The sequence below is a fragment of the Acanthochromis polyacanthus genome, chromosome 6 (genome assembly GCF_021347895.1).
Source record: "Acanthochromis polyacanthus isolate Apoly-LR-REF ecotype Palm Island chromosome 6, KAUST_Apoly_ChrSc, whole genome shotgun sequence".
Lineage (NCBI taxonomy): Eukaryota > Metazoa > Chordata > Actinopteri > Pomacentridae > Acanthochromis > Acanthochromis polyacanthus.
The window spans coordinates 16,953,290-16,978,736 of record NC_067118.1 but is presented as its reverse complement, the minus strand read 5'-3'; the positions used below and the strand labels follow the sequence as shown (position 1 = coordinate 16,978,736).

Sequence of the window (25,447 nt, the reverse complement as noted above, 5' to 3'; positions counted from 1 at the left end):
CTAAGCTCAAAACTACATGATCAACCCCTGAAAAGACAGCTGGGGAGACAGAGTGAGAAACGAGTTTACATATTTTCTAGATCTCGAGATTAAATGGAAATCACCAAGTTAAGAGGAAAGTCTCAGAATTGCTTATCAGTGCCACTGCTTGTTGAAGTGGAAGTACTTCTTAGTGATGAACAGCTACAAATGGGAATGGGAACCATATGAAGACCTAACAGAGTGGTTCTGAAGAAACTATTTACTTTTAATTACATTTTGGAACATTGCTGCCAGTATTTTCCACTGTTGTTAAAACCAATAAGGCATGGCTCGTTCAAACTGACTGTAAAGGTGTTACATTTTATTTTAAGGGCTACTTGCAATTCATCCACACTACAGCAGACATCTAGAATAAATACTTTAAAACAGGTTCCTAGACAAACTGCTTTATGACCTCTACTGATGTGTTAGGGGAACTACAATATGGAAAACCTTCCCTGCCACTTTCCCTTTAAAAAAAAAAGCACTTACATGTACATACCTATGCCAATATATAATTTAACTGGTAAATTCCCCACTCATCATAGCTTAACTATTTCAGTAGTACTGGTTTAAAAGAAAAACAAAATCTGCAGTTTGGTTTCAAAGTAGAGGTGCAGGGTTGAACAACCTTAGAAGACACAAATTCAAATGAGTAATTACAGAGACATGGACAATGACAACACATTTGCTCCCAAAGAACCAATATGACACGCTCTACACTACGAAATACACTGGATGTCCAAAAAAAGGTTGCCACTTTGCTTTGACTAAGCAAATTGTTTCAGTAGGTAGCAACTTATTTAACCCTCGCTGATGCAGTGAGGAGCTTCTCATTTCTTAAACAATCATGCTGGAAAACATATCCTGTGGTTGTAGAAAGGATGTTAACCTGTTTTAGAAGGGTCAAATTACCAGCTTGCATCAAGCAAACAACTAAGGAGATGTCTGAAACTACTAAAATCAGGTTGAGAACCGTCCAACGCGTTATTAAAACCTGATGGATAGTGGTGAATCATCATCTTCAGAAATTGTGATCGGAACAAACTCTTAGCTGATCGTAGGAAATCAACAGTAGAACTCACAGCTATGTTTATCAGTGAAAGTACGAGCATTTCCACATGTACAATGCGAAGGGAACTCAAGGGATTGTGACTGAACAGCTGTGTATCTCTAAGAAAACCACTGATCAGCGAGGCTAACCAGAAAAACATGCTTCAGTTTGCTAGGTATCATAAAGATTGGACTCTGGAGCACTGAAAGAAGGTTAAGTGGTCTGATGAGTCCAGATTTACAATGTTCCAAAGAGATGGGCACATCAGGGTAAGAAGAGAGGCAGATGAAGTGATGCACTCATCATGTCTAGTGCCTACAAGCCTGTGGGGGTTAGGGTTATGATCTGGGGTTGGTCAGGTACAGTAACGTTAAGTTCCCAAAAGACAAGGACAGCTGACTACCTGAATCTACTGAATGATCAGGTCTTTCCATCAACACAGTTTTTATTCCCTGATGACATGGGCATGTTCCAAGATGACGATGCCAGGATTCATGGGGCTGACATTGTGAATGAGTGGATCAGGGAGCATGAGACATCATTTTCACACATGGATTGGCCTCCACAGAGTCCAGACCTCAGCCCCACTGAGGATCTTTGGGATCCTCATTGAAATATTAGTGTGCCACTTTTCTTTTGGATGGGCAGGGTACAATCAGACCAAAATGTAGTGTTCAACTGTGTAAAAATAGAGTTTTCCTAAGCTGCTTTCTTGCCTGCAAATCTCCTGTCCCTGCCGTACATATCAGTCCTCAGGTTTTCCCATCAGCATTTCATTGGGTTGACCCACAACAGTAATGGCATTTTTATAACCACAAATAGTGGTAATGAGAGCACATAAAGTCACCACAGGAGTCAAAGTTTCATTTCAGTTTATTCAGTTACACTGTCCAAGTCACAATTGTATATTTATTACCAATATGATCAGTATAAAACCTTCTGGACATGCATGTCTTTAAGTGGGTGTTTTGACGCTGTTACTTTTGATTAGTGCTTTATATACAATTCATTAAATTTGCTAAACATAATACAAATATTACATGCAGTAAACATTTATGAACAAAATCAAAAAGCACTTCTTTGACAATGCATCATGTAAAAGATGTCATCCATCATTGGCCAGCAATGTCCATCATCCAAAACACTTCTCAAAAAGACCAACTTTGACTTTCTCTTTATACACACTTCACAGGGCATAACTCTAAGCGCAGCACATTTTTTATTGATAACCCAACAAACATTTCAAGTAAGTCCGAGTCTTGCAGCAGTACCATCCCAGGTCAAAAAGTCCTTAAGTAATCCACTGATGGGAGAGGATTTCAACTCCAGTGCCAACCCATCCTATTTTGGAACCCACTAAATTATTTATTCATTAGACCTCCACTTTTCCACAGACGCTTGATATCAATTTGCAGCCTTCTCAACGTGTGCAAAAGAACTCCATAATGCTGCACTGAATAACCAAAAAAAAACTACAAGTGAGAACAATACTGTATTAGACAAAACAAGAGCCATAAAAAACACAGACCTGGTGAGTCTTAAGGTTTTGGATGTGAAGTACCTTTTTCACCTGAGATTAGATTTCTTTGTTAAACAGCAGAACATGATGGAGACGGAGTGGCACTTAGCAAGGCTTAAAGCACTGATTAATGCTGACGAGAGGAACACAGTGTGACTGTAAAGAACAAACATTTGCACAAACATACATAAGTGATGTACTGTATGTATATGGCTGGGTTTTTGATACTGGTGCATATTCATCACTAAAGCTTTGGTAAATAACACCAAAATAGTACTGAACTCATTCTTTCCTAATATGCAGTGCTGATAGGGAGCCCACTGGCTCTGAACTATGGTTCCATACCCAGGCCTACTTACAGCACATACTTTGACTTGTCTCTTATAAGGAAACCAGAACCAAAACTTCGTTCCAATGCAGTCAGCAAAGTTGTCCAGTGTAAGGCATCTACTAAAAGCAAAAATAGTCCTTCATTTCTTTTAAATGAACTGGCAATTTCAGCTCAACAAGGCAACATTGTCATTGCAAAGAAAAAAAAACACACACCTTTCTTAGTTTTGCAATGAGAGTAGTTACACTCTGCCACTAGCTCAGGCAGCAGCACTCTAATCAGGGTTAATGTTCTGGACAGACTGCAGCACATGCATTACTATCCACAAACAAAAACACATAGTCACAGAAACTAAAAAGGCTTTACTATTGGATGATATTACAGCCTATTAGTTGAAATCTGAAAGACTATAGGGATTTTTTTTTAAGCCTCAAACATGGTCCTACATCACCTTCTGATGACTATAGCAGAACGAGATGTTTAAATCTAGAGTGGACAGATCTTACTATCATTATTATGACACCACCAACCACAGGTGCAAAATAAAAATGAGAAGCCAAGACAACTTGTAGCTCAGTCAGTGAATGATTCTTCACACTGAACCTATTCCTATAATATGGGTAAAACTCACCCATATTAAAGGGGAAACACAGAGCTGCTCATACAGTCAGAACAAAGACAAAGTCACCACTCAAGTTAATAATTTAGTAACTGTTCCACTCTTCTCTAAAAATAAAATTAAACAGCACGTGCTAACACACAGTCACAAACGGTACCACAAAAAAGAAAAAAAAAGGTTGATAGCAGAAACAATGTGCAAGTCTGCATGGAAAAATCCACTCATCTCTACAAAGTGGAGAAAAAGGCAAGTCTGTTGCATTTCCTGATAGAAGGTTTATCTCAGTGACAGCTTTGAACTTGATAAAGCAAGATCTCAGATAGACATTACAGGCATGAGCGTGTTGCGTAACAGTGCAAGTGTTAAATATCCAGATATACTTCAGATCGTCATTCTTTCAAGCTAATGTACGATGTGTATGTGAGAGTAATTCAGTATAAAGGTATGTGTCCTCAGACAAACCAAAACTGAATATCAGACACATACACAACCATCAGTGATTGTGCAATAATACTGTACAGTGATGTACTTTTGCACTTCTATGATACCACAGTTAAGGTTCAGTTGAACATTTTGGAACCGTTAGTAAGCAAAGAGTGACTTCTATCTTTACAAAGTTGTGCAAGCAAAGAGCGTGTGAACTCCCCTACATTAATAACAATTCCCCTTTGAATACTTTGCATATAGTGTTGTGTGTGTTCATATTCTCCCTGTGCACAGGCGCTCCTGGTAACCGATTCATCTTTTCTCTTCCGCCCCACTCAGCTTCCTCGATGAATGAAATAATGTAGTTGTATCATTTTCTGTCATATTCGCCTAGATTGCACTTTTCAAGGGTTAAGATCAAGCAATATCTAACGTATCTGTGCACATTCATTCTACATTGCTGCTATTTCCAAAGAATCTATAAAAATGGAATTATGATGATGTCGTGCTTGGATCAAATAAAATACATTGTCACTCTGCTGGAAGTCCATTCATGTAATTTAATTTCACTTCAGTGGTAATGTCTCACTGTTGCATCACTGCAATGCGACTTGAGCAGGAAGTTGCTCTGATAGAAACATTTCGGAATCAAAGGTTCATCGCAAGCCACAGTACATCCGATTGGTTTATCTCCTTCAGCTTAGAACTTTCAGCAATAGCACAGACTGTCACATCCACAACTCTTTCATAACGACATCAGGCTCCATCTCAGCGGCTACACGCAGATGAATGTATGTGTGCTGTGTGTGTGTGTGTGTGTCCGTCAGCACCAGGGTTCACGCTGAGCTCTGCCTCGAGCCAGACTGTCTGCTCTCTGCCAGGCACTCTTCATCAGTTCAAGGGCCTCACCACAGCGCTTCTGCACCATCAGATCAGACACGTCTCTGTGGGGAAGGTCAACCTGTGTATAATGAGAACATGCATGAAGGTTCATTTACACACGTGGACAAAATTGTTGGTACCCCTCAGTTAAAGAAGGAAAAACCCACAATTCTCACTGAAATCACTTGAAACTCACAAAAGTAACAATAAATAAAAATTTATTGAAAATTAAATAATCAAAATCAGCCATCACTTTTGAATTGTTGATTAACATAATTATTAAAAAAAACAAACTAATGAAATAGGGCTGGACAAAAATGATGGTACCCATAACTTAATATTTTGTTGCACAACCTTTTGAGGCAATCACTGCAATTAAACGATTTCTGTATTTGTCAATGAGCGTTCTGCAGCTGTCAACAGGTATTTTGGCCCACTCCTCATGAGCAAACAGCTCCAGTTGTCTCAGGTTTGATGGGTGTCTTCTCCAAATGGCATGTTTCAGCTCCTTCCACATATGTTCAATGGGATTCAGATCTGGGCTCATAGAAGGCCACTTTAGAATAGTCCAACGCTTTTCTCTCAGCCATTCTTGGGTGTTTTTGGCTGTGTGTTTTGGATCGTTGTCCTGTTGGAAGACCCATGACCTGCGACTGAGATCAAGCTTTCTGACACTAGGCAGCACATTTCTCTCCAGAATGCCTTGATAGTCTTCAGATTTCATCGTACCTTGCACACTTTCAAGACACCCTGTGCCAGATGCAGCAAAGCAGCCCCGAAACATTACTGAGCCTCCTCCATGTTTCACCGTAGGGACAGTGTTCTTTTCTTCGTATGCTTGGTTTTTGAGTCTATGAACATAGAGTTGATGTGCCTTACCAAAAAGCTCCAGTTTGGTCTCATCTGTCCAAAGGACATTCCCCCAGAAGCTTTGTGGCTTGTCAACATGCATTTTTGCAAATTCCAGTCTCGCTTTTTTATGAGTTTTTTTCAGCAGTGGTGTCCTCCTTGGTCGTCTCCCATGAAGTCCACTTTGGCTCAAACAACGACGAATGGTGCGATCTGACACTGATGTACCTTGGCCTTGGAGTTCACCTTTAATTTCTTTGGAGGTTGCTCTGGGCTCTTTGGATACAATTCCAACGATCCGTCTCTTCAATTTGTCATCAATTTTCCTCTTGCGGCCACGTCCAGGGAGGTTGGCTACTGTCCCGTGGGTCTTGAACTTCTGAATAATATGAGCCACTGTTGTCACAGGAACTTCAAGCTGTTTAGAGATGGTCTTATAGCCTTTACCTTTAAGATGTTTGTCTATAATTTTTTTTCGGATGTCCTGGGACAATTCTCTCCTTCGCTTTCTGTTGTCCATGTTCAGTGTGGTACACACCTTTTCACCAAACAGCAGGGTGACTACTTGTCTCCCTTTAAATAGGCAGACTGACTGATTATGAGTTTGGAAACACCTGTGATGTCAATTAAATGACACACCTGAGTTAATCATGTCACTCTGGTCAAATAGTTTTCAATCTTTAATAGAGGTACCATCATTTTTGTCCAGGCCTGTTTCATTAGTTTGTTTTTTTAAATAATTATGTTAATCAACAATTCAAAAGTAATGGCTGTTTTTGATTATTTAATTTTCAATAAATTTTTATTTATTGTTACTTTTGTGAGTTTCAAGTGATTTCAGTGAGAATTGTGGGTTTTTCCTTCTTTAACTGAGGGGTACCAACAATTTTGTCCACGTGTGTAAATGGACAGGCAGCCTAGTAGTTGTAGCCTAACAGTCATGTGTGCTGATATTGTAGGACAGTAAAAATAGCAACTGTTATAACATTACAGTACTTTTCTTTACACCTATCATAGTAGCACTCTGTAGTATCTTCAAACCTGGTAAATGGTTCTCCAAGCACTGTCTAATGTCTGCAGCAGTCGATCTCTCTCGTCACATCCACTGAAGTACAAGACCCACGGAGGGAGGAACTGGGCCCGATCTGCTGCAAACTCCTACGAACAAAAGGTACAAAACACAAGAGAATCACTGCCATGCTATATAATGAAAGCATGAAAGATGAATGCAATGGATACCCAAGCAAATCAATAGCTGGTATACACACAGAGTGTAGTGTAACGTAAACATGTCTTGTACGCAAAAGACGATCTGGGAAGACGCTAGACTCAAAATAATACATTTACATTAATTCAGGAGTTGCTGCTCGAAGATACTACTAGGATTCAAGTTTATAAACAATTCATTTGAAATAACTCAGGAGTTAATATGGATTATTTTATTCACAATTCATAATCATATCTATAAAAGTTTATAGACATGCTTGCGCTCATATATGGCATATAACCACCTCTGGATAGGACGATTTACTGTATATTTATCTAAAAACAGCCAGTGGTAGTTCACTGTGCATTTCACAGATCTTCTGCAGTTTGAGTACGTTTGAGTGATGAAGTCTTTCTCAATTGTTTTTGTAAACCACCTGTAGTGGCTCTATTGTCCTTATGTCCAGGGAAGGTAAGGCCCAAGTTTGACAGCTACTGCTAAATGCAGACTGCATTTTCCTTCAAGGCAGTGTACCATCCTGTGAAGAAGGGCTGCCTTCAAATTTGGTCAAATGTACAAAAGCTGCTTAATTTTTTGTCTCTCCTCAATCTTGTTAGCACAAACTAGCATTCCAACATTTTGGGAGCAGCTCTAGTTTAGCTAGTGTTGACTGTCAAGTTTCACTAGTTTCAATTGCTAACATTGGAGGTGACTTGTATCTGCTGTCATTAATGAACTGTAACTCTGTAAACCTGATGTATAATCAGAATGTTTCTGATGTTCTCCTCAACTACTACAAAACCGTGATACTGTATGCCCTAAATAATGTGATCACATCAAATCTCACAAGAACTATTCAAATCAGATCAATACTTGAGACTGATCAAGCTAATACTCCTGCAACTGGACCTTAAGTATTTCGATAGAATCTGAAAAATAAAGAGAAAGGTTAGTACATAACAGCTGTCAACTCAAATACACATTTAATCAATCATTGATATCTTCTGTTGCATTGCTGACTGTATGCTGAGCATCTTCAAGAAAAATTTCTTTCAGGAGGCATTACGCTCTAGCTTAACACATCACATCTGATCTGTAGGTTGTAATTACAGTAAACCCACCAACCAGCAATGTTTTGGTATTATCGTACAGCACACAGATAACTTCTATTGACAAATATTGAATCATGAATTTACAAAAAGTGTAAAACCTGTGCATATATACAGCAGGACTAACAGCAGAAAAAGTTAGCTAGAGGTCACTTACAATAACGCAGTACTCCTTGTCAGCCTCCAGACTGACACTGGTGACATCACATATATCAGCGCTGCCAAGAGAACGGAAGAAGCTTGTCTGACAGTCCTGGTGGCAAGTCAGCAGTTTCTTGTCGGTCACCACCAGGCAACATGGTATACATGGGGTTGGGGCCACACCCTGAGGGACTACCTGCAGGCAAGGTGTAGTTTCATTATACTTTGGGCAAATACAGGGAACTTAAATCAAGCCATATTAGCATTAGACATAAAATAACTTCTAAAACAAAATCCTGATGGTGTCTTCTTTCATATTATAACAGCAACTGTCTTAACAACTTCCTAATGAACTTTTACAATGAAGAACACAGCCTGTGCAGCCAGTGCTGAGCATGCTGAGTTATTATTTGTCAAAGATCTTTTCAGCATGGTTATGTCTTGTTGACAGCTTCAATGAAAGTCAATCCAATTTGACAACGTTCTCATTTAATTTTGTATGAAATGCAACAATGTATGAGATATTATAATTAGTAGGGCTGGCCCGAATAGTGGTTTCTGGCCTCTGAGTATTCGGGCCCTATTAAAGACGGGGGTGGGCGTTTGGGGTGGGGGGTGAGGGGTGAGGGGGGCCGAAGACGTTTTGTCGTCACTTAAACTGAAGGATTCCCAAACAGCGGAGGTCTTCAGTATTTTGTCTTGTGTTTATGCAACGAAGTGAAGCTTAACGTCAAAGTCGGCAGCCACCCGGCTATTCAGGTGATGGTAAACAAACTCGAATGGATGAGCCGAGACGCGTGTAATACACACAGTCGCCATACCAGGAGGACTGGTGCTGTAGCACAGTCTACAGTCAACATTCTCTTACAATTGAGCAATAGACGAAGAACACGCAAACAGATACGACAGGGATACGCATGAGAGATGGAGGTGGAGAAAGGTAACCTTGCCAGCAAGTTGATTTGTCACGATATTTGTGAGTTCACAAATCTCTCAAGAAACCATCTTGCTCCGCTCCCGCATTCACTGTTCGTACAGAACCAAGTTGGTTCGGGCCAATCACGCAGCAGTATTCGTGTGTGGGGCGGGATATCCGGGTGTGAAGACGACACCAAGCGCCAGTAGATCAAAACAAACATGGCAACGGAGGACAACGATCGTGTAGATGCTGCTATTAAGTCAGTTTTAGCCGAATCTCCTAACGCTTCTTTGAAAGAAGAACAACGAGAGGCGCTTTGCCCATTTCTGGATGGTAAAGATGTTTGTGCTTTTTTACCTACGGGTTTTGGTAAGAGTTAAATCTACCAATTGGCTCCGCTCGTTGTGAAGATCCCGCGATTGGCTAAAACAAACCTGTCAGAGGCGGGACATACTGTTGCATTGTCCAATCCGTGCCTCTTTCCTCCGAACGGATTTACATGGAGCGGTCCCAGATTGATGTTGTGGAGTACTATCAAGTACTACACAATTATTAATCTGGCTATTGCCAGGTCAGGAGAAAGGAGAAGAAAATGAGGACGATATTGTGCAAAAAGGGTACCGTGACTTCAGTAGTATGGACTTGGTTTGGATATGCGAGGTCGGACACGGAACAGACCGAGGTGTTGTGCAGAGTTTGTAAAAAGACCGTGAAAACGAAGGGAAGTAGCACAACAAATCTCTTTCAGCACCTCAAGCAGAAGCACCTGGCAGAGTGGGAGCAATGTGTCAGCTCCAAGAGCGAAGCTCCAAAAAAAAAAAAAAACAAACAAAAAAAAAACAGTTAAATGCTGACATTTTGGTATTCAATTAAAGATCCTATTTTTGAATAATGTTTAATTGTCTTTCTTTACACAGAAAAAAATCAATTAAAATCATTTATCGGATTTCAAGCCAAAAAAAAAAAAATTCGAGATTTAATTTTTTGGCTATATCGCCCAGCCCCAGTTTAATATTTCTGAAATTTAAGACTTATTAATCTTTTTGGTAAACGTTACGTGCACCAATAAAATGTGATGTGACACACATCATTATCTCTTTGTGCCGACATAAAATTATATAGTGTAAAGCTGAGATGCATGCAATATTAGAAATATTACACAAATACTTGGTAGGTCCATGGTATGCACTATGCCAAGACGCTCTCCTTACCCCTTTGGAGACAGACTGGCAGAGCAGCTGCATCCAGTCAGCCATTTCCTGTTCGTTGCTGGCGCTGAGTACCAGTGGAGGGCGCTCTGTCAGGATGACCTGGAAGGCATGTTGACGCTCTGTGCTGTTTGAGCGGCGGCAGCCCCCACAGTGCTCTCCTCTGATAAGAAATGAAGGGGAACAAAGATTTATCAGCACACATCAACTTCAGTATTTCACTGCATTTGAACAGTAAAAGTCATGTCATCATCAGCTGAAGCGTACCCCATGGTGACTGACAGCACTGGAGTCACATCTGTTCTTTCTGCATACAGATACAGAATCCCCTTACTGTATGAAAATAAAGCAAATAATTATATTCATCCTGTCACAAAACACATTACATGCATACATTTTATTACAAAAAATATGTAGTTTTAACAAGACTTCTAAAACATAACCTTTGTAGAATACAAGATCTCTAACTAAACTTTTTAAACCTGCTTTGGGATTCAGTCGGGTAACATATTATTTCAAAGAGTTTTAGATATTACTCTGACTATTGCATTAGGCAAAGTTATTGCCAATAAACTGTCACCCTTTACCCTCTGGTACACATTATAGATTGCGTACCGCTGGGCATATTGGTAGAAAATCAGCGGGACGGTTTTGCTTTAACTCAAGCTTTCAGCATGTCAGCCAGTAGCAGACGGTGAAAGGACTTGAAAGCCAAAGGAAATATCATGTCCAATACATTTGGCATTATTCACTGACACTGTACAAGTGTGAAGAGGGAAGTGAGGACGTTTTGGTAAGTGTAATCCACTCTGAATTGCTTTTCCAGATTACATTATGTCACTCTTAAATTTGATGGATGTCAGAAATATAAGTGACATGAATGCTAGTAAGGTAACTGGTGAAGGAAAGACACTTTGTTACTACACGTTGTAGGAAGGTTAAGGTCAGATTACAAGAAACATACTGATATCAGCTAAAAGCAGTAGTGATGTGTGTAAACAGCCCATACCTGAGAACGAGGTAACAGCTCTTCCATAGCTCTTTACCCAGGTATGTGGTTCCTGCCTTGTACTGCACAATCCCTTCTTTTGTGCTGGAAAGTACTCCAGAGTTTGGTGGGCCGGCTTGGGGAGACAAACTCATGTCCATAGGATCCTCCCAGTGAACCAATGAATAGAGCTGAACAGACACTTCAGACACCTAGAGAAACAGGCAAGTATCAGTTACATACTGCTGCTTTTAAAGTCAGCCAAACAGAGTGAATATGTTAAAGTAGGGATATTACACAAATAAAAAATATTAGGACTACCAATCTCTTTCAAAGTAAAGTGTTGTATTATGCAGTATAAATGCTGAGGCTACAGACTGTTCTATCCACATGTTGTCTTGAAGAAAAACTAAGTATTATTAAAAAGGGCCACTGCACACATTTTCTGAGCTTATTATGCATAATGAGCCACTTCAACAAAGCCTGAGTCAGAGTTTCAGATTTTTAACTTAAACTCTGGTCTTTTCACTTTTGAGTCGACAAATTTTCCACTCATGTATGATATTAAAAATTTTGCTGAGGATCTTTGGTTTTCAAAATGATGCTATCATTGTGTCGGTGCTATGGTTCAAAGAGGTTAGAAAAGTGTATTGCATCACCACGCAATTTTTCATGTACACAAATATAACTACATGTAAACTTTCTTGTGCGATTTTCAAATGATTTGGAACTAAATCCATGCAAACAATGGTGTAATAATTAGTATTAGTTTGATGACAATGAGCTGGGATGACAAATTCATTATGCTACAGATTAAAAAAAATAGGTATTCTTTTACTGAAGTTTATACTACAGTGTAGTTTTGAGCCTGATTAAATTAATCTTGTAATTTTGTCCATGAAATCAACAGTTAATAAATCTGTTCTTTCAACATAGACCAAAGCTGCTGCAGTACGTGACATTAATTTACCTCACAGTGGGACTCCTGGGAGACAAACTTAGTGAGAGCCAGTTTTTCCATGGTGGCGTCAGTCAGAACGGATGGATAGGGAGGCTCACGACAACCTTTCACCATGGCTGACTTGAGAACAGACAGGAACCAGCTGTAGTGAAGGAAGAAAACAGACTGAAGGTCAGGGAAGAGAATCATTCATTTCATGTTGTGATCTTTATGACTGTACCTTCAATTCAATGCCAATTGAATGGAAATACTAAGATAACCACTTTTTATGAACATGATGTTGGCTGAACTCATTACTGAGCAGATCATTGGAATCCTGACATGCAAGATCATCGAAACAAACATGCATACTGTCTTTGGACAGGGACACTGGTTCAAAGGCGTAAAAATACGAGATGAAAATCAATTCTTGATATGTCAGATCCAGTGTGGAGGGAAGAGTATTAAGAAACATGAGACACAGATATTTGGTTATACTCACAAAGTCAGTGACGCATCAGCTGTGTCCAACAGGAATTTTCTTCGTCTGTTGGTGCAAACCACCGTTACTGTCTGATGGTCAAGGCCCACCTAAAGCAAAACATTACAAAATCTTTTTTTAGAAACAAAACTAATATTGTGCTGCTTTCGCCCAACTGTCATACTTCACAGTGTGGAGTATATAGACTATAAAATGAAAAAAGATGTGACAGTTGGGGCAATGGAACACTATGTAACAAAACCTTACAACTTAATTAGCACTCTCAATCCCACCAGCAGGTTGGTATGGTATGTTCATATACATACAGTTGTGCTCATAAGTTTACATACCCTGGCAGAATTCATGATTTCTTGGCCATTTTTCAGAGAATATGAATGATCACACAAAAACCTTTCTTTCACTCATGGTTAGTGTTGTGCTGTAGTTATTTATTATCAAACAACTGTGTTTATTCTTTTTAAATTATAATGACAATAGAAAGTACTCAAATGGCCCTGATCAAAAGTTTACATACCCTGGAGGTTTAGCCTGAAAACAGGCACACAAGTTGACACAAACGGGTTTGAATGGCTACTAAAGCTAGCCATCCTCACCTGTGATCTATTTGCTTGTAATCAGTGTGTGTGTATAAAAGGTCAGTGAGTTTCTGGGCTCTTGACAGACCCTTCATCTTTCATCCAGTGCTGCACTGATGTTTCTGGCTTCTAAATCATGGGGAAAGCAAAAGAATTGTCAAAGGATCTGCAGGAAAAGGTAATTGAACTGTATAAAACAGGAAAGGGATATAAAAAGATATCCAAGGATCGGAAAATGCCTATCAGCAGTGTTCAAACATTAATTAAGAAGTGGAAACTGAGGGGTTCTGTTGAAACCAAACCACGGTCAGGTAGACCAACAAAAATTTCAGCCACAGCTTCCAGAAAAATTGCTCGGGATGCAAAGAAAAACCCACAAATAACTTCAGCTGAAATACAGGAGTCTCTGAAAAAAAACTGGTGTGGCTGTTTCAAGATGCACAATAAGGAGGCACGTGAACAAAATGGGCTCCATGGTCGAGTCGCCAGAAGAAAGCCGTTACTACGGAAATGCCACAAAGCATCTCGCTTACAATATGCCAAACAGCACAGAGACAAACCTCAGAACTTCTGGAACAAAGTCATTTGGAGTGATGAGACCAAAATTGAACTTTTTGGCCACAACCATAAACGCTTCATTTGGAGAGGAGTAAGCAGGGCCTATAACGCGAAGTACACAATCCCTACTGTGAAACACAGAGGTAGATCGCTGATGTTTTGGGGATGTGTGAGCTACAGAGGCACAGGAAACTTGGTAAAAATCGATGGCAAGATGAATGCAGCATGTTATCAGAAAATACTGGAGAAGAACTTGCACTCATCAGCCCGGAAGCTGCGCATGGGACGTAGTTGGACGTTCCAACACGACAACGATCCAAAGCACAAGGCCAAGTCTACCTGTCAGTGGCTACAACAGAATAAGGTAAAGGTTCTGGAGTGGCCATCTCAGTCTCCTGACCTCAATATCATTTAGCCACTCTGGGGAGATCTCAAACGTGCAGTTCATGCAAAGTAGCCCAAGAATGTACAGGAGCTGGAGGCTTTTTGTCAAGAAGAATGGGCAGCTTTACCATCTGACAAAATAAAGACCCTCATCTACAACTACCACAAAAGACTTCAAGCTGTCATTGATGTTAAAGGGGGGAATACACGGTATTAAGAACTGGGGTATGTAAACTTTTGATCAGGGTCATTTGAGCAGATTCTGTTGTCAGTATGATTTGAAAAGAGTAAATACAGTTGTCTGATAATAAATGGCTTCACCCAACCACTTACCATGCGTGAAAGAAAAGTTTTTGTGTGATCATTCATATTCTCTGAAAAATGACCAAGAAATCATAAATTCTGCCAGGGTATGTAAACTTACGCGCACAACTGTATAAATATATATATATATAGAAATACATATACATTGTTGATATGACTCTTGACTGTTTTTCAGGCAGAAAATGTAAAACCAGAAAAAATCGTGAACACTGAACTGGTGTAGGATTTTATATTGCAGGAAAAAATTTGCCCATAGAGAGAAACTGCTTGGGATTTAGAGGAGTAATTCAATTTAATGACAACAGCTTTTGCAACATCAATGAATTTAAAAAGATCTCTTATATACTTGTGAAAACAATATTAAAAACAAAGACACACATTTAAAACAACAGCAGCTCAAGGCAATAAATGAGAGAAAATGACAAACTTACTGAAAGATAGTCCAGCTCATTGTAAGAAACCGCATCTTCTACTGTGTAGGGCTTCTCTGCTGCACCTGTCGAGTGACGTAAAGTACAAAGACACACAGCGAGCATACATTGATGGATTTGCTGTGTTCCTAGAATATTATGTCAGTTTTACGTGACCGATGTAGCATAATTACAACGTGAGAAACTCAGATCTCTGCACAGATCGTTCAGATACAGAAACTCTGAAAGTTGCTAGGCTCGGTGGACCCCTACAGTTCACACAGTCAAACTTTATTTCCCTTTGCAAAAATGCACTGACACATCACACGATTATGTTCTAACTAAAGACTTGTACTCTTCTATTACCAAACAAAGCCAGTGAAACTGGTTTTCAGTCACTTACCCTTTCGAAGCAGGTAGATGTAACAGTCAGTTAGCAGCAGATAAAGGGGCTGCAGGTCTCCTTCCATATGACCTGTACTCATCCTCACCATCTAAAAACACAAAGAAAAACTTAGTCAAGCGTTAGAAACCTCCATATTTATCTGTCTCCCATTGTGCTGTTTACTAGTTATAGGTTCAGGCTACTGGATACCACACTGTAGGATAGTGTTGGAAATGTAGTGTAAAGTGTATTGAGACAATCTGAACTGTGAGTGGCGCTATACAAATATTTTCAATTAAATTGGAAAAGCGGACTATCTAGACAATTTGTAGACATATAGTTCACAGGCAGCTACTTATTATTCAGCAGTGCTCGTGAATTCAGTCATACAAGGACTTTAGAAGCTGATGTTAAATTTTACTAACTGCAGTATTTTATTTGCATAAATATCAGATGGGAAAACTGTGAATAGTTGTTGAAAAAAAACAACGACCAACAGCCACTAAACACAGTTGAAGGGCAACTGACGAACTAGATCTTGCAACATTTCAACTGAACAACTGTCTTAAAACCACTTCTTTGATGTCAAAACAAGCATGGGTTCAACAATACCACAACCCCCATCCTTTGCTGTTGAAAGACGCACGAATGAGGATTCATTTCGAAGTTAATTAATTCTTGAATTAATTTTTTCCCAAAACAGGCCAATCAAGAGGCCATAATGCCACTATGCTGCCTTATTTCTCTAAATTATCATAATTTTCAGATTAAATAAACAAAAAAGCAATGCTTAGCACAAACATTAAGACTTTATCCACAGGATGTAACTTGTTTCAAATTGAATAATAAATATATTGACTTCGTCTTTCTTCACCTTGAAGAGCTGCTCCTCATTCTCTCTGAATACATGAATCATAAGAAGAAGCAAGTGGTTGTTGTCCACCCTGAAAAATGAATGGCGAAGAACATTATACATGTATTCAATGGCAATACAACAACAAACCGCCTATTTTGTTTAAACTCCTTACTTAAACTCTGCAGGATGAGAACTTTCAGAGGGACTGAGCTTTTCATCTTGTGGTTGTTCTGCTTCCTCAGCTATAAATGTAATTTTGTGCGTTTCCTCCCCCTCCTTCAGCTCGGGCTCTTGTCCTTCTGGTGTTTTTGCCTCTCCTTCATCTTCAAGGCCACCTGAAAGAGTCTGTGACTGGCTATACTCTGTAGAGTCATCGTGGCAACCACCCGTGGGAGCAGAGTCTGGACTGTTGGGGGTAAAGCAGCATAAGTCTGCAGGCACAGGAGCGGCCTGCAGGCAGTTGGGGATTTTGGCCAAAGGGGAGCCAGGCTTCTCTCCTGGGGCCGGGTCAGGCGGTTTGCCCTCTGAATCCTCTCGAAAGGGCTGCTGTGCGGGAGGCTCGGGGCTTTGATCGCAGCGTTCATGGCGTTTCTCTTCCTCCTCTGGGTGCTTCCAGGTCACCTCTCCGTCCAGAGCCCCGTTGAGCTGGTCCATGACGTCACGGAGAGGTTGGCCCACGCTGTCCATAGAGGTGTCCGTCATCTCTGGGAGCCGTAGGAGGCCTTCAACTCCATCCTCACATCCCTCCTTCACAACCTCTGACCCAACCCTGCTTCGCCTCAACTCTCCTTCACTATCCGCCGGCACCACAGTGCAATTTAGTGAATCATTGTCCTTTGAGGCGAGGATCCTATAGTCTGTTTCCATGTGCTCAGAGGAGATGGAGTTATGGATGCTGCTGCAGGAATCTGTGGAGCCCTTCTCACGTCGCTTCTTAGTCGGTTTCCTTCGTCTGGCCATCCTGGAGGAACAGAAAGTTAGCTGTGGTTCTAAACAATATGTGGCAACTATTCAGACAGAATGTGATCCTTGATGGCACAAAGTGAAGCCGTAGCTACCGTACCTAATAACCTCAAGCTCACTGTTGACCTCTGTGGCATCTCCAGCGGTGGAGGTATTGAAGCGGTTGGCCACATGGACTGGTGTGACATCAGCAGAAGTGTTTGTGTCAGAGTCCTCGTTGAAGGGGTTGTGCCTGGACGTGGGGCTGTGTGGAGAAAGTCGAACTGCTACCTTCCCTTTTACAGTGGCAGAGAGGACCACTGTATCGCTGATGACTGTCTGAGGATCAGAACCACTGGATCGTGGGCAGCTGGCCTGGTCTGTCAGGTCACCCTCTACCATGAAAAGCCGCACAAAGACACTAAGTTAATACAAAAACAGCTGCTACCCACATTTACTGCAAAATATTTTAAGAAATACACTGAATTTTTTGCACTGTCTTGCTGTTTTTTTGAGTGACAAACATAGACATCACACATTTTGATTTAAGAAAGAATTGAAGGAAAATGTATTTCCATTCAATCAATTTCTGGATGTCTATTTTTGTCAACATCAGAAAAAATGACCAACAGAACAACTCCGCAGAAATTTCTGTGTATTTCTCCATCAGCGTAGCACAATAAATGTCAGTAACTGTAGTTTCTTTGCAGTTCTTTGTCAGGAGCAAAGGAGGCACAAAACACAATAAGTAACACATCAAATAGGTACAAAAGCAGCAGCTTTCTTTGCAGAAGCACAGGCCGAGGTCAAGCATTACTGAAGCTTCTAGAGATCAATCGCGGCAAAGTATGTGAATAACATAACTCAGAATAATCAGTATTTTTGTATTTACTACAGGGCCTGTGCCACAAGCTATGTTCTTTGGCAGTTACGTCTTAATCAAAACAACTAAAACTGGACAAAAACAAGCCATGTCAAAACAAACCAGTCCAGTAAAAGCTAGAACAACTATCAGAGTAGTGCTAGTGAAGATGGATGTGGGCTGTTCAGCATGATGCCATCTGTGCGCGTCATCTTCCACTTTGAATTTAGATCATGAAATGAAGAAAACAGACATGTACATATTACATGTATATGCAGCACCGTATTGCAAAGGTCATGAAATAAAGCAAAAGCAAATCTGCACTCTATGAGCTTTAGTGAATGTTCTGGATTGTTGCCTCACACTGCAGTTTGGCTCAACCTAGGCCAGTGCCGCACATTACACAGGAAGAGAAGACGTTACAAAAAAACACCACAAAGACAGATACACAGCGGACTGGAGACAGACTTGACGAGGTGAGTACCAGTTACTTCAGGCATTTATCTTGCTGTGGTAAATTATTACAGCGGAGTGAGCATTAGCATCATTCCCCAAATGAGCAACACATGCAGAACGTGGCAGTTAACAGACATCCCAAACAACACCAAATTCCCAGATGAACCAAACTTACCAGTTAACATAATGTGTATAATGGCATAATTTGCAAAATACACTTGTTTCTAATTGAATTAATAAAATTAGAAGTAACAAAAGTGCAAATGTGTGACATTCAAAGTGTTTTAGTTACATTCACCCTCATGTTTAACAGGGACGTTTAGGAGAGAGTGTGTTTTCTTTTGATGTTCAACTTTAAATATCAATAGATTAAAATACTGGCTTCCTATTTATTGATCATCAAATCAGTCTACACAGAATCAGTATCATACACAATATACCGTAATCTACAATGCCTATAAAAATATTCACCCCCCTTGGATGTTTTACCCTTTTGTTGTTTTTAGTATATGAAATCATGGCCAATATAATTTGAGTTTGAATAGAAATTGCAAAAAAAAAAACTCTAAGATTAAAAGGTAAACAGATTTTTTACAAAATCATATCAATTATTTAAAAAAATAAAAGGTTAAGTAAATGATTGCATAGATACCCCCCCCCCCCCCCCCCCCAAAGTGACTGGCCTAATTCAACAGAGGTCCAGCTAGTTGATGCCAGCAGCGTCACAGTTAGTGAAATGGAGATCACCTGAGTACAGCTGATGTGTCTCAGTGATTGTTGTATAAAAACATCTGTGTCTGGAAGATCCAGTCTCTGGTTTGTCAGACCTGCAACAATTGCAGCATGAAGACAAAAGAACACTCCAAGCAACTCAGAGAAAAGATCATTGAAAAGTATAAGTCAGGAGATGGCTACATAAAGATTTTCAACTCACTGGACAAAAGCAATCTTAAGGTCAACAGAGAGCACAAGAGGTAATCGTAAATGCAAACTGAATGACAGGGCCACAAGAAGACTGGTGAGGGAGGCCATCAAGCCACCTACGACCACTCTGAAGGAGTTAAAAGCTTCAGTGGCACAGATGGGAGAGACTGTACATGAAACAACTGTTGCCCCGGTTCTTCACCAGTCAAAGCTGTATGGAAGAGTGGCAAAGAAAAAGCCAAACTGTTGAAAAAAGCTCAGACAAAATCTCCCCTGGAATTCACCCAAAGGCAGGCGGGAGAGTCCAAGGTCAATTAGAAGGTTCTTTGGTTTGATGAGACAAAAATTTAGCTTTTTGGCCATCAGACTAGATGCTATCGTTGGTGAACACCAAACACTGAACATCACAACAAACACACCATTTCCACCTGAAGCAAGGTGGTAGCAGCATCATGATGTGGGGGTGCTTCTCAGGAGCAGGTCCTGGAAGGCTCGTAAAAGACGCAGGTGAACATGAATGCTGAAAAATATCACCAAATCCTGGAGGATAATCTGACTCAGTCTTCAAGAGAACTACAACTTGGGAGAAGATTTATTTTCCAGCAAGACAACGACCCAAAGCATACGGCAAAAGCTCCACAGAAATGGTTCAAAGACAATAAGGTGAATGTTCTGGAGTGACCAAAGTCCAGATCTCAGTAAAATTGAGAATTTGTGGCTGAAGTCGAAAAGAGCTGTTCAATCCCGGATAAAGTTTGAGCTGTTTCATAAGTAAGAATGGAGAAGAACTGCAGTGTCCAGATGTTCAGGCTGACTGAGACATATCCACACAGACTCAGTGCTGTGATTGCAGCCAAAGGTGAATCTACTAAATCCTGACCTGAAGGGAATGAGTATTTATGCAGTCATGTACTTTACCTTGTATAGTTTCAATTAATTGATGTGATTTTGCAAAAAATTGTTTTCACTTTGACATTAAAGAGTTTTGGGTTTGTTTGGGGCAAATTCTTATCAAAAAAGTCAAATTATATTGACTGTGATTTCATGTATAAAAGCAACAAAAAGGGTGAAACATCCAAGGGAGGTGAAAACTTTTTTAAAGCATTGTATATTACTGTTTAAGTAATGTACCTATAATGTATTTGCTAAAACCCAAAGTCTGCCATGAGCTGGAAAACTGACTTGTCTTCCGACTCGGTCTATTTCTAAAATTTAAGCTACATTTATTAATGTTCAGCATGTTTTTATGTATTTTACACAGGCTTAATGTTTTAATGGCTACAGTACCTAACATGCATTAAGCACAGACTGTGGGATGGCCATGCTAGAAGAGAGGAGGGAAAGATAGAAGGGATGGAAGGGCATAAAGGGGAGGGTTGACCATTGTCCCACCTTCCCAGTCTGCACTTGGCAATGACTGCAACACGGGGAAGATGTCACCAAAATCATAATCTAAAAAAAGGAGGGATAACATTCAACATTAGAGAGAGATGGAGTGGAGACAGAAGAGAGGAGATTGAGTCAATGGCACAGAAACAGTAAAACAACATGATATATGGAATACAAAATAACAGAATCAATAGGGGAAAAGTGGGAACTAAAATTGAAGAACTGGCTCAATACTTTGTGGGTAATGATGGAGAAAGATGAGTGCTGCAATCACCCCAAAGACATTTTGTAACCATGGGCCTCTGCACACCAAGTAATTTGTTTGATAAAATGCACTTTAGCATGTGTGAGTCACCAATAGTTTCTAAGAATCAATCCAACTCCGACTTCAACATGCCATTAGCTTCAACATTACTGTGTGAATCTGTGCCAAAGTAGGAGTGTGTACTTTGACTCCAGCATGTCCTCATCACATTATAACCGTAAAAGCAAAGGTTGCTATTTCCTGTATATTCAATCAGCAGCAAAGTACAATGTAATTCAGGACTAGAGATCTGTAAAGAGACAACAGTTCATAAAGCCAAGGTAAAATACTGACTGGCTTAAAAACCAGCTATGATCCAGATGGTTGTCAAACCAGTTATTCCGCATCGTTTTTCTAAAATAACATCTGATAAGGGAAGCAATGGAACAAATACAGAATGAGCTGTGGACGACATTGTTAGAGAATAATCGGTGGCCCATACCTTCACTGGAGGGAGCTATGGCACTGTCATCCCACTCCAGGTTGGTGGAGGTGAGGGAGGTGAAGGAGTGCAGGGACAGGCTGTCTGAACTGGGCAGCCTTTCCTCAAAGTCGAGCAGGTTCTGGGGCTTGTAGTATTCTGGCATGTAGGGGGCCACATCTAGATAGGGCACATCCTAAACCAGCAGGATCCAATAAAGATGTTACAGGCATGCAGCTAACATAAAGGCCCTCAATTACTATTGATATTGTAGAAAGGTTTATGCTTACCAGCTCCAGATCGAAGCGAATAAACTCCAGGCCGGACACCAATGTGAGAAATAGCGTGAGGTGGTCATGACTGCAGACCAGTGCGTTCCTACCAGTGAAGGAAATCATTTGACTTTGGGTGAGTGACAGTTCCAGAGAACAAAAAAAATATGTGAACAGTGTTTAAGAAATGCTAATAGAAAAAGCGATACTATAGCAATTCATTCCTAACCAACAGCTCATCTGTAAATTCACTGTAACTTGCATTTGAATGTCTCAGGTTGGATATTTCCTTTCCTTTAGGTAATCAAAATCAGATTAATGAATGACTTACTTGAAATAATACTTCTGGAGCAATCCTTGGTTCTCTTGGAAAAGGCGCAGGTAGCTTTCTAAAGAGCTCTCACTTAATGCCAGGTATAACCACGCGCGGCCTACAAAAAAGGAAAACAGTTCGTTCTTGCATGCAACCCACTGACTGCTGAATGACACTTTACTCTGTGATTAGTCTACGTGTGAATGTGTCGAACTGTGCGTCAAAGATTTCTCACTTCGACCAAGGTTGGTTGCTATGTGCTGAAGGTCATCTATCTGACGGACAGCCTCTCTCCTGGTGAAGTGAAGGACCAGGACCCAGTAGCCTGAGGAGATGTCCTGCAGCCTGCAACACCAACAAACATCGGATCACAGGAAAGGGGTGTTTCACAGTGAAAGGAACGAGAATTAAATTTACACCAGAACATAGTGCTAATATGGGCTTCACAGTGGCTCAGTGGTTAGCACCCTTGTCTCGCATCTAGAAGATAAAAAGTTTGCGTCCCAGTCTGGGCCGCTTTCTGCGTGGACTTTGCATGTTCTTCTTGTGCATGCATGGGTTTTACTCTGGTTTCCTCTCACAAAAACATGCTGAGGTTAACTGGCGATTCTAAATTGTCTGTAGGAATAAATGTGAGTGTGATTGTTTGTCTCTATATGTAGTCCTGTGATAGACTGGTGGCCTGTCCAGTTGTACCCTACCTTCACCCTAAGTCAGCTGGGATAGACTCCAGCAGCCCTATGACCCTAATGAGGATAAAGCAGTATATAGATAATGGATGGATGGAGAGCACTAATATTCCTAGCTATCCCAAATATTTTCTGCATGCTTCTCCTGCTCTCTTACCCCACATTACCTAGATCTATTATTTGCCAATTGAGAGCCCAAGAAGCTGTGCGCTGTGACAGATAGCACAGAGGAACATAAACTTTCTGCATATGCAAAAAATAATAGAAGTTCGACAAAAATATTTGCATGATAGATTTAATCAAATTAGATTACAATTTGCAGTATGCCTTTTTTCTCTTTCTAGTGTTAAACTTTCTTGTAGTAGATCTCTTACCCGTACAGCAGAGCATGGTCAAGGTGCTCACAGAGACGCTGTAGGACCCGGTCGTGATTTCGGATAGCTGGGGTCTCATCCTCGCAGGCTGCAAAGTAACTCTGTAACTGCAGAGAGACATGATGTCTTAGATGTTTTTTTTGTTGTTAAACTACTTTCAGATAAAATAAGTGAAAGTGCTATCAACAGTCATGTATCTGAGCCAAACAACTGAGTTCTTGCCTGTCATAACTATGAAATTACTGAATGTGCAGAATGGGTCATTTGTAGTCATTCCATTACTTAATCTCTGTACAAAAGCACATTTGGTTTTAAACAGAAGAATGACTTTGAGGTGAAAACGCCAACTTTGTGCATTAACAGTGTTTAACAATGTCGGGTGAACAAGGTTTCAAACCATGCTGCAGCACAATGATCCCACAGTACAACATGCCGCCCAAACAACTAAGGAATGTTCTTGAACACTGATGAAGTGCAATGACTTGCCCTTAATCCAACAAAGTATGTGTTTCACAAATTAAAGCCAGACTCAAGGCCAAAAAAAAAACACTACAAAAAAAAAAACATGCATCAAGTGGTGAGTGAAGGTGGCTGCAGAAGCATGACAAAGCTTCACTAGCTGATGCTGTGGTCCCTTCAAATGGAGACAGTATGTACTAAATAGGCTGCTATTCTTACATTGTTCATTTGATGTGGACATAATTTAATTCATGGTCAGTGTTGTCATTTCAGTTCTTGCAGTCACTGTTTCATTTCAAAGCCAATGTGCTCGCAAACTGTATCTAAAAAAAAATCCACATTTCTATTGACGAATACACAATGTTAAATGCAGGCAGCTCTACTAAAAGGTAACAAATGGCGGTAAGTGTCTCACGGCAGCAGTATGCAGTGAACGTAATGTGAACATATAGCACTGAAATCCTGACGAAGTGTGTGCTGTCATTACAATAAAATAGATAAACAGGGTGACTGGTCAACAACCTTTGGACACACATGGATTAAGGAGGTGACATGGTGAAGGGGTCACTGCTTTCTAATGTAATCATCTGACTGTGGGTCTGGTGGACTGGACAATGAAATAACAGACAGATGAGAATGCCATTGCAAAACAAAAAGTCACATACATGGTTTCAAAAAGTGAATACACAAACATGCAGGAGGAGGAAAAAGATGGAATTTTGTCTTTCAGGTTATGAGAAGTTTCACATATCGAGGCATTAATGGTCAAAAACTCTAAAGTATTTCAAAACTTAAATGGAAAATAAGGACTAAGATCTACAGGCTAAACCTTATGATGCATTAGTGTGTGCTGTATGGTTGCAGATGTGTTTAACACATGCCGCAGCGAGCAAACAGGGGCTTGGTGCCACTATTGTTCACCATGGACAAAAAACACAAAATACAACCAAACAACGGAAAGCTGGCGCTGTAAAGGGTAGATTGAGACATCACAGGGTAGTTATTACGTTATTTTCTCATATCAATCAGTGCAAGGCCCTTCCTTGACAGAGAGTTGGTTATGTCCTCCCGACTTGAAAGTTGCCCTCTTTAGCGGACAAAAGATGACCTGACGTCAGCTACAATGACTCAAGCATGTGAAAAATCTTAACGCCAAACTATGAGACAGTAAAGTGTGTTGACCAACTCGGCAGCGCTTACCTTTTTCACAGAAAGAGAGATGTTTTCCAAAATGCGATCCTTCACTTTCAGTTGATCCATCCCTGGTCTGTTGGCAGCTCACAGCAGGCTGTCAGCTGACTCTCAAAGCAGCGCTCTTGTTTTGCTAAAGCTAACACCGCCCGCAGCAGCTAGCAAACATTATCTTGCCCTCCAAAACAAATGAGCTCCAAACTAAAGATACAGTCTTTGACATCTGTTGTACACACAACGTTTGGCAGTGCCTCTAGTTCTCCGCCTTCATGGTAATGCTCAGCAAGCAGCGTGATACTTAAATCTCCGTTACCGGACACAGTTAGCCAAGTATGATTGCATAGCGTCGCGTTAGCTTTAGCCACTTGACTTCTGTTAAGCCCGACTCAGGAAAGCTACCAAGTTTTACAATTCAACCACAGATAACTCTGGTTCAAGACACTCTCCGTTTCATTACTCTGACTGCCCATTGAGAACTGCTTTAAATTACACTTTTGCGTATTGGCCAGGTAGACTGATAATGTAACGCACGCTAAGGCAATTTTTGTGCTACAAGCCGGAGTCTCAACAGACTGGAAGCCCTACCGTAAGGAGGTTACGTCACCGTGAGCGACTCATGACCAAATGACGTTCAAAAAGTTTCA

General features: G+C 40.5%; 1 protein-coding gene across 2 annotated transcripts; it reads right to left on the bottom strand.

Moving 5' to 3' along the window:
* Window positions 1-1,930: 1,930 nt before the first annotated feature.
* plekhm2 (pleckstrin homology domain containing, family M (with RUN domain) member 2) lies at window positions 1,931-25,412 on the bottom strand. Of its 2 annotated transcripts, XM_022194040.2 has the most exons (20): window positions 24,813-25,412; window positions 23,154-23,260; window positions 22,326-22,435; window positions 22,109-22,208; window positions 21,796-21,883; window positions 21,527-21,701; window positions 20,784-20,843; window positions 17,271-17,544; window positions 16,380-17,168; window positions 16,226-16,295; window positions 15,370-15,460; window positions 14,988-15,052; window positions 12,716-12,804; window positions 12,244-12,376; window positions 11,295-11,485; window positions 10,553-10,618; window positions 10,289-10,448; window positions 8,175-8,354; window positions 6,743-6,859; window positions 1,931-4,931 (listed from the first exon to the last, which is right to left on the bottom strand). In XM_022194040.2, the coding sequence occupies exons 1-20, from the start codon at window positions 24,870-24,872 to the stop codon at window positions 4,794-4,796; spliced, it is 3,063 nt and encodes a 1,020-aa protein (XP_022049732.1). In that variant the 5' UTR covers window positions 24,873-25,412; the 3' UTR covers window positions 1,931-4,793. The 2 variants fall into 2 exon arrangements, with proteins under 2 accessions (XP_022049732.1, XP_022049733.1); XM_022194041.2 differs by lacking the exon at window positions 20,784-20,843.
* Between the last annotated feature and the right edge of the window lie 35 nt (window positions 25,413-25,447).